At 39.7% G+C, this 13248-nt stretch overlaps 1 protein-coding gene across 2 annotated transcripts in view; it reads right to left on the bottom strand.

Annotated features, from left to right (window-relative positions):
- ndc1 (NDC1 transmembrane nucleoporin) overlaps positions 1-13248 on the bottom strand; it is a 49774-nt gene that overhangs the window by 33210 nt on the left and 3316 nt on the right. Inside the window, exons 2-5 of one of the 2 annotated variants that reach the window (XM_036986748.1) lie at positions 11053-11173; positions 10479-10580; positions 10021-10195; positions 6643-6772 (exon numbers count right to left, since the gene is read on the bottom strand). In XM_036986748.1, coding sequence (XP_036842643.1) covers positions 6643-6772; positions 10021-10195; positions 10479-10580; positions 11053-11173 — 528 coding nt within the window. Of the gene's footprint in view, positions 1-6642; positions 6776-10020; positions 10196-10478; positions 10581-11052; positions 11174-13248 lie in introns of both variants that reach the window. The other variant, XM_036986747.1, reaches the window with a different exon arrangement.

Below are 13248 nucleotides of genomic sequence, written 5' to 3'. Positions count from 1 at the left end.
CACGGAGGTCTGGATTTGGAGTCACACTCAAAATTAAAGTGGAAAACCACACTACAGGCTGATCCAACTTTGATGTAATGTCCTTAAAACAAGTCAAAATGAGGCCCAGTAGTGTGTGTGGCCTCCACATGCCTGTATGACCTCCCTACAGCGCCTGGGTATGCTCCTGATGAGGTAGTGGATGGTCTCCTGAGGGATCTCCTCCCAGACCTGGACTAGAGCATCCACCAACTCCTGGACAGTCTGTGGTGCAACGTGGCGTTGGTGGATGGAGCGAGACATGATGTCCCAGATGTGCTCAATTGGATTCAGGTCTGGGGAACGGGCGGGCCAGTCCATAGCATCAATGCCTTCCTCTTGCAGGAACTGCTGACACACTCCAGCCACATGAGGTCTAGCATTGTCTTGCATTAGGAACCCAGGGCCAACCGCACCAGCATACGGTCTCACAAGGGGTCTGAGGATCTCATCTCGGTACCGAATGGCAGTCAGGCTACCTCTGGCGAGCACATGGATGGCTGTGCGGCCCCTCAAAGAAATGCCACCCTACACCATGACTGACCCACCGCCAAACCGGTCATGCTGGAGGATGTTGCAGGCAGCAGAACGTTCTCCACACTCTGTCACGTCTGTCACATGTGCTCAGTGTGAACCTGCTTTCATCTGTGAAGAGCAGAGGGCGCCAGTGGCGAATTTGCCAATCTTGGTGTTCGCTGGCAAATGCCAAACGTCCTGCACGGTATTGGGCTGTTAGCACAACCCCCACCTGTGGACGTCGGGCCCTCATACCACCCTCACGGAGTCTGTTTCTGACCATTTGAGCAGACACATGCACATTTGTGGCCTGCTGGAGGTAATTTCAGAACCACTCCTTTATTGGGGGTGTCTTGCTAATTGCCTATGATTTCCACCTGTTGTCTATTCCATTTGCACAACAGCATGTGAAATTTATTGTCAATCAGTGTTGCTTCCTAAGTGGACAGTTTGATTTCACAGAAGTGTGATTGACTTAGAGTTACATTGTGTTGTTTAAGTGTTCCCTTAATTTTTTTGAGCAGTGTAGTATACGTTTATATGGTATACTATATACCATATAAACGTATACTATATATGTTTAAATTTGTACATGTTTATATGGTATATAGTATGTTTATATGGTATATGGTATATGTGTGCTCCAGCAGGTATATCTCTCTAGTCACCCCCAAAACCAATTATTTCTTTGGCCGCCTCTCCTTCCAGTTCTCTGCTGCCAATGACTGGAACGAACTACCAAAATCTCTGAAACTGGAAACACTTATCTCCCTCACTAGCTGTAAGCACCAGCTGTCAGAGCAGCTCACAGATTACTGCACCTGTACATAGCCCACCTATAATTTAACCCAAACAACTACCTCTTTCCCAACTGTATTTAATTAATTTATTTATTTATTTTGCTCCTTTGCACCCCATTATTGTTATTTCTACTTTGCACATTCTTCCACTGCAAATCTACCATTCCAGTGTTTTACTTGCTATATTGTATTTACCTTGCCACCATGGCCTTTTTTGCCTTTACCTCCCTTATCTCACCCCATTTGCTCACATCGTATATAGACTTGTTTATACTGTGTTATTGACTGTATGTTTGTTTTACTCCATGTGTAACTCTGTTGTTGTTTGTGTCGAACTGCTTTGCTTTATCTTGGTCAGGTCGCAATTGTAAATGAGAACTTGTTCTCAACTAGCCTCCCTGTTTAAATAAAGGTGAAATTTTTTAAAAAATGTAAAAAAATTATATGGTATATGTTTATATGGTATAGAGTATATGTTTATATGGTATATAGTATATGTTTATATAGTATATGTTTATATGGTATATAGTATATGTTTATATAGTATATGTTTATATGGTATATAGTATATGTTTATATGGTATAGAGTATATGTTTATATGGTATATAGTATATGTTTATATAGTATATGTTTATATGGTATATAGTATATGTTTATATAGTATATGTTTATATGGTATATAGTATATGTTTATATGGTATAGAGTATATGTTTATATGGTATATAGTATATGTTTATATAGTATATGTTTATATGGTATATAGTATATGTTTATATGGTATATAGTATATGTTTATATGGTATATAGTATATGTTTATATGGTATATAGTATATGTTTAGATGGTATATAGTATATGTTTAGATGGTATATGTTTATATGGTATATAGTATATGTTTAGATGGTATATGTTTAGATGGTATATAGTATATGTTTAGATGGTATATGTTTATATGGTATATAGTATATGTTTAGATGGTATATGTTTAGATGGTATATAGTATATGTTTATATAGTATATAGTATATGTTTAGATGGTATATGTTTAGATGGTATATAGTATATGTTTAGATGGTATATAGTATATGTTTAGATGGTATATGTTTATATGGTATATTTTTAGATGGTATATGTTTATATGGTATATGTTTATATGGTATATGGTAAATGTCTATATAGTATATGGTATATGTCTATGGTATATAGTATATGTCTATGGTATATACTATATGTTTATATAGTATATGGTATATGTTTATATGGTATATGTTTAGATGGTATATAGTATAAGTTTATATGGTATATGTTTATATGGTATATAGTATATGTTTATATGGTATATGTTTAGATGGTATATAGTATATGTTTATATTTATTTATTTTATTTTATTTTACCTTTATTTAACCAGGTAGGCAAGTTGAGAACAAGTTCTCATTTACAATTGCGACCTGGCCAAGATAAAGCAAAGCAGTTCGACACAAACAACAACACAGAGTTACACATGGAGTAAAACAAACATACAGTCAATAATAAAGTATAAACAAGTCTATATACAATGTGAGCAAATGAGGTGAGAAGGGAGGTAAAGGCAAAAAAAGGCCTTGGTGGCAAGGTAAATACAATATAGCAAGTAAAACACTGGAATGGTAGTTTTGCAATGGAAGAATGTGCAAAGTAGAAATAAAAATAATGGGGTGCAAAGGAGCAAAATAAATAAATAAATTAAATACAGTTGGGAAAGAGGTAGTTGATAGGGCTAAATTATATGTGGGCTATGTACAGGTGCAGTAATCTGTGAGCTGCTCTGACAGTTGGTGCTTAAAGCTAGTGAGGGAGATAAGTGTTTCCAGTTTCAGAGATTTTTGTAGTTCGTTCCAGTCATTGGCAGCAGAGAACTGGAAAGAGAGGCGGCCAAAGAAAGAATTGGTTTTGGGGGTGACTAGAGAGATATACCTGCTGGAGCGTGTGCTACAGGTGGGAGATGCTATGGTGACCAGCGAGCTGAGATAAGGGGGGACTTTACCTAGCAGGGTCTTGTAGATGACATGGAGCCAGTGGGTTTGGCGACGAGTATGAAGCGAGGGCCAGCCAACGAGAGCGTACAGGTCGCAATGGTGGGTAGTGTATGGGGCTTTGGTGACAAAACGGATTGCACTGTGATAGACTGCATCCAGTTTGTTGAGTAGGGTATTGGAGGCTATTTTGTAAATTACATCGCCAAAGTCGAGGATTGGTAGGATGGTCAGTTTTACAAGGGTATGTTTGGCAGCATGAGTGAAGGATGCTTTGTTGCGAAATAGGAAGCCAATTCTAGATTTAACTTTGGATTGGAGATGTTTGATATGGGTCTGGAAGGAGAGTTTACAGTCTAACCAGACACCTAAGTATTTGTAGTTGTCCACGTATTCTAAGTCAGAGCCGTCCAGAGTAGTGATGTTGGACAGGCGGGTAGGTGCAGGTAGTGATCGGTTGAAGAGCATGCATTTAGTTTTACTTGTATTTAAGAGCAGTTGGAGGCCACGGAAGGAGAGTTGTATGGCATTGAAGCTTGCCTGGAGGGTTGTTAACACAGTGTCCAAAGAAGGGCCGGAAGTATACAGAATGGTGTCGTCTGCGTAGAGGTGGATCAGAGACTCACCAGCAGCAAGAGCGACCTCATTGATGTATACAGAGAAGAGAGTCGGTCCAAGAATTGAACCCTGTGGCACCCCCATAGAGACTGCCAGAGGTCCGGACAACAGACCCTCAGATTTGACACACTGAACTCTATCAGAGAAGTAGTTGGTGAACCAGGCGAGGCAATCATTTGAGAAACCAAGGCTGTTGAGTCTGCCGATGAGGATGTGGTGATTGACAGAGTCGAAAGCCTTGGCCAGATCAATGAATACGGCTGCACAGTAATGTTTCTTATCGATGGCATGGTATATATATGGTATATAGTATATGTTTATATGGTATATGGTATATGTTTAGATGGTATATAGTATGTTTATATGGTATATAGTATATGTTTAGATGGTATATAGTATATGTTTAGATGGTATATAGTATATGTTTATATAGTATATGGTATATAGTATATGTTTATATGGTATATGTTTAGATGGTATATGTTTAGATGGTATATAGTATATGTTTATATGGTATATAGTATATGTTTATATAGTATATGGTATATAGTATATGTTTATATGGTATATGTTTAGATGGTATATGTTTAGATGGTATATAGTATATGTTTATATGGTATATAGTATATGTTTAGATGGTATATAGTATATGTTTAGATGGTATATAGTATATGTTTAGATGGTATATAGTATATGTTTAGATGGTATATAGTATATGTTTAGATGGTATATAGTATATGTTTAGATGGTATATAGTATACGTTTATATGGTATGTCTATATGGTATATAGTATATGTTTAGATGGTATATAGTATACGTTTAGATGGTATATGTTTAGATGGTATATAGTATACGTTTAGATGGTATATGTTTAGATGGTATATAGTATACGTTTAGATGGTATATAGTATATGTTTAGATGGTATATAGTATATGTTTAGATGGTATATGTTTATATGGTATATAGTATACGTTTAGATGGTATATGTTTAGATGGTATATAGTATACGTTTAGATGGTATATGTTTAGATGGTATATAGTATACGTTTAGATGGTATATGTTTATATGGTATATAGTATACGTTTATATGGTATGTCTATATGGTATATAGTATATGTTTAGATGGTATATGTTTAGATGTTTAGATGGTATATAGTATATGTTTAGATGGTATATAGTATATGTTTAGATGGTATATGGTATATGTTTATATGGTATATGTTTATATGGTATATGTTTATATGGTATATGTTTAGATGGTATATGTTTAGATGGTATATGTTTAGATGGTATATGTTTAGATGGTATATAGTATATGTTTATATGGTATATGTTTATATGGTATATAGTATATGTTTATATGGTATATAGTATACGTTTAGAATCTAAACTTTAGATGGTATATAGTATACGTTTAGATGGTATATGTTTAGATGGTATATAGTATATGTTTAGATGGTATATAGTATATGTTTAGATGGTATATAGTATATGTTTAGATGGTATATGTTTATATGGTATATAGTATATGTTTAGATGGTATATAGTATTCGTTTAGAATCTAAACTTTAGATGGTATATAGTATACGTTTAGATGGTATATGTTTAGATGGTATATGTTTATATGGTATATGTTTAGATGGTATATGTTTAGATGGTATATAGTATATGTTTAGATGGTATATGTTTAGATGGTATATAGTATATGTTTAGATGGTATATGTTTAGATGGTATATGTTTATATGGTATATGTTTAGATGGTATATGTTTAGATGGTATATAGTATATGTTTATATGGTATATATTATATGGTATATGTTTAGATGGTATATAGTATATGTTTATATAGTATATGGTATATAGTATATGTTTATATAGTATATGTTTATATGGTATATAGTATATGTTTATATGGTATATAGTATATGTTTAGATGGTATATGTTTAGATGGTATATAGTATATGTTTATATGGTATATAGTATATGTTTATATGGTATATGTTTATATGGTATATGTTTAGATGGTATATGTTTAGATGGTATATGTTTAGATGGTATATGTTTAGATGGTATATAGTATATGTTTATATAGTATATGTTTATATAGTATATGTTTATATAGTATATGTTTATATGTTTATATAGTATATGTTTATATGGTATATGTTTCTATGGTATATAGTATATGTTTATATGGTATATAGTATATGTTTAGATGGTATATGTTTAGATGGTATATAGTATATAGCATATGTTTAGATGGTATATGTTTAGATGGTATATGTTTAGATGGTATATAGTATATATTATATGGTATATATTATATGGTATATAGTATATGTTTATATAGTATATGGTAGCCAGCCAGCCAGCCAGCCAGCCAGCCAGCCAGCCAGCCAGCCAGCCAGCCAGCCAGCCAGCCAGCCAGCCAGCCATCCATCATTGAAGGTTTTGTAAACGACTTGAGCTGCAACAGATTTCCACAAATTGCTACTAACCTTATGATAATGACATAATGAAACATCTGTTCACAAAAAACATTATTCTCACATAGTGGTATTAAACACTAAAACACAGGAATTAGTGGTTTTGGGTAGACATTAAATTTAAGATGCTTTTGGGAAACCGGGCCCAGGATAAAAAGAGATAGGAAGTAAAGAGACAGTATGTACCTGCATGGTGTGGAAAGAAACGTAGTTCATGTTGTAGACCACTCCCACCAGGCTGTGGCTGTAGCCAATGAAGGCCCCCGCGAGCAGCAGCACCAGGTGGTATTCATTCAGGCACATCTCAGGACCACTACTACTGTAACCAACACAACAGACAGACAGATATATTTGAACGGAGCTTTGCTCAATCATGAGGCATCGAAGAAGAAGAAAAAAGGAAGGAAGAAAAGAAATAAGAAAGTAGTAAGAAATCAACCAAAAAAATTAAATCCCTTCTAGACAATTTCCTAGGCAAAATGTTTCACTGTAATAGTGAAGGTGTAAACTTGGCAGTAGAAAACATAAAACAGTAAATTTGACTTCTTAGCTTCCCTATCAAATATAAAAAAAAAGTCAACAAAATTAACAATTTCAAATGGTGTTGAAATGCAAAAACCTAAGAAAGAAATTGAGAAACCTGTCCAACCAAAAACAGCGATCCAGAAAACTTGAGTCTACGCCTTCACTATGGTGAGTCACTAAAACAATACAGAAATACACTTCGGGAAAAGAAGGAACAGCACGTCAGAAATCAGCTCAACACGAGTGAAGAAACAAACAAGCAAAACAAAAGAGGCATAGTCTCCGTGCTTTGCTGATTTAAAAAAAAATCCTACTACTCAAATTTGGCATGCAAAACAAAACAAATTGATGGAAAGTGGTGTTGGGAAAAAAAAAGAACATACGACTTTATAAAATCCATGTACACAAAGAAAAATAGGCCAAACACACATCTTTCCACAGGGCCGTGGGGTGAGACAGGGATGCAGTTTAAGCCCCACCATCTTCAACATGTCTATCAAAATATTGGCGAGTGCACCAGAACATTCTGCAGCACCCGGCCTCACTCTACTAGAATCTGAAGTCAAATGTCTACCGTTTGCTGATGATCTGGTTCTTCTCTCCTCAACCAACAGCAGCACCTAGATCTTCTGCACAGATTCTGTCAGACCTGGGCCCTGACAGTGAATCTCAGTAAGACCAAAATAATGGTGTTCCAAAAAAAAGGTCCAGTTGCCAGGACCACAAATACAAATTCCATCTAGACACCGTTGCCCTAGAGCACAAAAAAATACGAAACATACCTCAGCCTAAACATCAGTAACTTCCACAAAGCTGTGAACGATCTGAGAGACAAGGCAAGAAGGGTCTTCTATGCCATCAAAAGGAACATCAAATCCGACATACCAATTAGGATCTGGCAAAAAATACTTGAATCAGTTACAGAACCCATTACCCTTTATGGTTGTGAGGTCTGGGGTCCGCTCACCAACCAAGAAATCACAAAATGGGACAAACACCAAATTAAGACTCTGCATACAGAATTCTGCAAAAAATATCCTCCGTGTACAACATAGAACACCAAATAATGCATGCAGAGGAGAATTTGGCCAATACCCACTAATTCTCAAAATTCAGAAAATAAATTCTACAACCACCTAAAAAAGGAAGCGATTCCCAAACCTTCCATAACAAAGCCATCACCCACAGAGAAACTAACCTGGAGAAGAGTCCCCTAAGCAAGCTGGTCCTGGGGCTCTGTTCACCAACACACCCCACAGAGCCCCAGGACAGCAACAACTAGACCAAGCCAAATCATGAGAAAACAAAAAGATAATTACTTGAGACATTTGGAATAACTAACAAAGAAACAGAGCAAACTAGAATGTTATTTGGCCCCAAACAGAGAGTACACAGTGGCAGAATACCTGACCACTGTGACTGACCCAAACTTAAGGAAAGCTTTGACTATGTACAGACTCAGTGAGCATAGCCTTGCTATTGAGAAGACAGGCTATGTGCTCACTGCCCACAAAATAAGGTGGAAACTGAGCTGCACTTCCTAACCTCCTGCCAAATGTATAACCATAGAGACACATATTTCCCACAGATCCACAAAGAATTTGAAAATAAATCACATTTTGCCAAACTCCCATATCTACTGGGTGAAATAGGCAGGTAGCCTAGTGGTTAGAGCGTTGGGCCAGTAACCAGCAGGTAGCCTAGTGGTTAGAGCAGGTAGCCTAGTGGTTAGAGCGTTGGGCCAGTAACCAGCAGGTAACCTAGTGGTTAGAGCGTTGGGCCAGTAACCAGCAGGTAGCCTAGTGGTTAGAGTGTTGGGGCGGCAGGGTAGCCTAGTGGTTAGAGTGTTGGGGCGGCAGGGAAGCCTAGTGGTTAGAGTGTTGGGGCGGCAGGGTAGCCTAGTGGTTAGAGTGTTGGGGCGGCAGGGTAGCCTAGTGGTTAGAGTGTTGGGGCGGCAGGGAAGCCTAGTGGTTAGAGTGTTGGGGCGGCAGGGTAGCCTAGTGGTTAGAGTGTTGGGGCGGCAGGGTAGTCTAGTGGTTAGAGTGTTGGGGCGGCAGGGAAGCCTAGTGGTTAGAGTGTTGGGGCGGCAGGGAAGCCTAGTGGTTAGAGTGTTGGGGCGGCAGGGAAGCCTAGTGGTTAGAGTGTTGGGGCGGCAGGGTAGCCTAGTGGTTAGAGTGTTGGGGCGGCAGGGTAGCCTAGTGGTTAGAGTGTTGGGGCGGCAGGGTAGCCTAGTGGTTAGAGTGTTGGGGCGGCAGGGAAGCCTAGTGGTTAGAGTGTTGGGGCGGCAGGGAAGCCTAGTGGTTAGAGTGTTGGGGCGGCAGGGTAGCCTAGTGGTTAGAGTGTTGGGGCGGCAGGGTAGCCTAGTGGTTAGAGTGTTGGGGCGGCAGGGTAGCCTAGTGGTTAGAGTGTTGGGGCGGCAGGGTAGTCTAGTGGTTAGAGTGTAGAGGCGGCAGAGTAGCCTAGTGGTTAGAGTGTAGAGGCGGCAGGGTAGCCTAGTGGTTAGAGTGTTGGGGCGGCAGGGTAGCCTAGTGGTTAGAGTGTTGGGGCGGCAGGGTAGCCTAGTGGTTAGAGTGTTGGGGCGGCAGGGTAACCTAGTGGTTAGAGTGTTGGGGCGGCAGGGTAGCCTAGTGGTTAGAGTGTTGGGGCGGCAGGGTAGCCTAGTGGTTAGAGTGTTGGGGCGGCAGGGTGGCCTAGTGGTTAGAGTGTTGGGCCAGTAACCGAAAGGTTGCTGGATTGAATCCCTAAACTGACAAGGTACAAATCTGTCGTTCTGCCCCTGAACAAGGCAGTTAACCCACTGTTCCTAGGCGGTCAATTGTAAATAATAATTTGTTCTTAACCTTTATTTAACTCGGCAAGTCAGTTAAATAAAAATGAAATCCCACAGTGTGACATCACAGCAGCAAGATGTGTGACCTGTTGCCTCAAGAAAAGCACAACCAGTGAAGAACAAACACCATTGTAAATACAACACATATTTAAATTAATTTCCACCCCTGTGTGTATGCCAGGTAAACCTAAACATGTGTGGTGTCTCACCTCTCATCCTGTGTACAGGGGTGCCCCAAGGACCTGTAGCGCCCTCCGATGGTGAAGGCACAACACCAAGCTACTACAACACCCATGATGCAGTGCACCAGTGAGTGGACGAACTGACGGGGGTGGAGCACCTGACCCAGGAGGGCGATCTTGGAACAGGCGATGGATGGGACCACTTGTGGGAATCAATCAATTAATCAAACAATTAGTAAAACAGGGTGAATGCTGGGACTGTTGTCCCAGGACATTGGCACCTCCATATACAGGGTGAATGCTGGGACTGTTGTCCCAGGACGTTGTCACCTCCATATACAGGGTGAATGCTGGGACTGTTGTCCCAGGACATTGGCACCTCCATAGCCTGATTCAATCTCAAGAGATGGAGTGCAGCAATCACCTCAGGCTCCTTCCACTCAGAAGTGTGATCCCCTGGGAGAACCCTTCAGCTACTGGCTCACCTGTGTAATACTCCAGGTTGAAGAAGCCCACCATCAATACCACTCCACATAGCAGAATAAAGGAGAAGATGGCACTGGCACTGGTCAATAGGGACAGGCATTCTGGAAGCAGACAACACATAATTAATAGCATTCTAGAACGAGACATTAGAATAATGTGCTTACAAGCAGTCTCCGACATAACTGTCTCAGCTGGTAAGTAAGGTAAGTTAGTCTGACTGGCTACACAGCCAGAGACCGACTACAGTAAGGTAAGTTAGTCTGACTGGCTACACAGCCAGAGACCGACTACAGTAAGGTAAGTTAGTCTGACTGGCTACACAGCCAGAGAACGACTACAGTAAGGTCAGTTAGTCTGACTGGCTACACAGCCAGAGACCGACTACAGTAAGGTAAGTTAGTCTGACTGGCTACACAGCCAGAGACCGACTACAGTAAGGTAAGTTAGTCTGACTGGCTACACAGCCAGAGAACGACTACAGTAAGGTAAGTTAGTCTGACTGGCTAGAGTGAACTAATACATTTTGACATTGTGTACTAGGTGAGTGTATTGGCTTGTGAAAGGTTCTCTTACCTGACATCCAGAGTATCGGGTGAAACAGACTGAATCTGCTGAGAAGAACAAACAGAGCTGTGGTGGGCAGCAGCAGCAGGACAGACCACGCCATACTGGCTACTGCTCTCCAACATATCACCTGGAAACACCAACATTCATACCGCAGATACAATGCATCACATTGGGTAGTGACTGGTGTGCCAGAATTGTGTTACCTGAAAATGTTAGCCTGAATAAGTCTAGCCGAGGAACGCTGAACTCTGTTCTCTTTTATCGAGGTGGAGTTGAGTTCTGATAACTGGTCGCGTGATTTGCTAGCAACAACATTGAGACACCGTCAGTCGATGCTTGTAAGAAAAACGCCAATTCTGAAAACGATTACCTGTAACTGTTTGTTCTGTACAAATCGCATTTCTCCCCCAGTGTGCAGAAATTAATACTAGAAAAAGATATATTTAAAACTTCCCGAATACAACCACTGGCTTTTTCCCCTCATTTGTGTTACTCATCTCAGTGAATGGCGCAAAGTTGTACATAACAAACATAGGTACAGGTCAGGGTTTTCAGAATTGACATTTTTACAAGCGTCGACTGATGTCGCCTCAATGTTGTTTCTAGCAAATCGCACTCCACCTCGATACAAGTGACCCCCATTGAGTGTTCTTCAGCGAGAACAAACCTGTCCCTCTACTAGGGCTGCAAAGGGTCTGAAATATTCCACCTCGATACAAGTGAACCCCATTGAGTGTTCTTCAGCGAGAACAAACCTGTCCCTCTACTAGGGCTGCAAAGGGTCTGAAATATTCCAGTAAATTTCCAGGATTTTTCCATGGGAAGTTCAGCCCGGGAATTTGGAGAATTTTGCTTAAATACATTTATTTTTAAAAGTTAGCTTATAACCTTCAACATTTTTTGTGTGGGATACACATAAGGCAATTCTAGGTCTTGTGCCATATGTTGGTTAAACTATCCCCAATTCAATGGAATTGCAACCCTCTGCATGCACAGTGCATTCTTCCATCACATGTGCAGCTGATTCTCAAGATCTTGCACACTAATGAGATGCTAATGAGTCCACACTACTACACTGTCTGAGCCAAGGACTACATGCTTTCTGGTAAGTTATGATTACAATACTGGGTGGGGTGAATATATTTTATACGACATACATAATTTTTTGTTAACTAGTAAATAGTAGCCTACAGCAAAGTGTGTTTAAATCATTTCTAACTTGTTAACAATTTCTGCTAGTTAGTTTTTGCTACCATTTGGTTTTTAGCTCGATTGAGCCTGCTAACTGAGGAGTGTTAATTCACCTGTTTCCATACATGTTTCATTTTAAAACATCTTACAAAGGAGTTGTTTAATCTAACTGCTTAACTATTTATCTATACATGGAATTGTATTTGTTGTTTTTTTTCAACTAATTTTGTTATAATCTTTACAGGAAAATGCCACATCTGATGTGTGGAGACATTTCACTGTAACTAATGTAGTAGGAAAAGCTGTGTACATTTGCAAATAGTGTGGCAAATCGTATGTGAAGAATGCAACAAAGATGCAGAATCATCTGGCCAAGTGCATAAAGTTCCCTCAGCGCTCACAACAAGCAACCTCTGACAAAAGCCCCTCTACTTCTATTCGAGGTGAAAATGATGAATCAGACACCATATCGATAGTCAACAGCTCATGGTCCTCCTGGAATTCAAAGTTTTTTGGACTCAATGGAGGAACGTAGTCAGAGAAATGCTGATGAATGTCTTGCTCGAGCTATGTATGCAACTGGTTCACCTCTGATGCTCACAGGCAATGTGTATTGGAAGAGATTTCTGAATGTTCTTCGCCCAGCATACACCCCTCCAACCAGTATTCTACAAGAGCACAGACACAAGGGACAACAGACACACCGATCTCTACATTGCAGATGAGCTGAAGGCAGTCATCAATGAACTTGGACCACAGAAGGTATTTGCACTGGTGACAGACAATGCTGCGAACATGAAGGCTGCTTGGTCTAAAGTGGAGGAGTCCTACCCTCACATCACACCCATTGGCTGTGCTTCTCATGCATTGAATCTGCTCCTCGAGGACATCATGGCACTGAAAACAATGGATACACTCTACAAGAGAGCCAAGGAAATGCTTAGGTATGTGAAAGGTCATCAAGTTATACCAGCAATCTACCTCACAAAGTGAGAATAATAAGAGCACCAC

This window comes from Oncorhynchus mykiss, chromosome 8 (assembly GCF_013265735.2).
Source record: "Oncorhynchus mykiss isolate Arlee chromosome 8, USDA_OmykA_1.1, whole genome shotgun sequence".
In the NCBI taxonomy this organism is placed as follows: Eukaryota; Metazoa; Chordata; class Actinopteri; order Salmoniformes; family Salmonidae; genus Oncorhynchus; species Oncorhynchus mykiss.
This window is presented reverse-complemented; position numbering and strand designations above follow the sequence as displayed.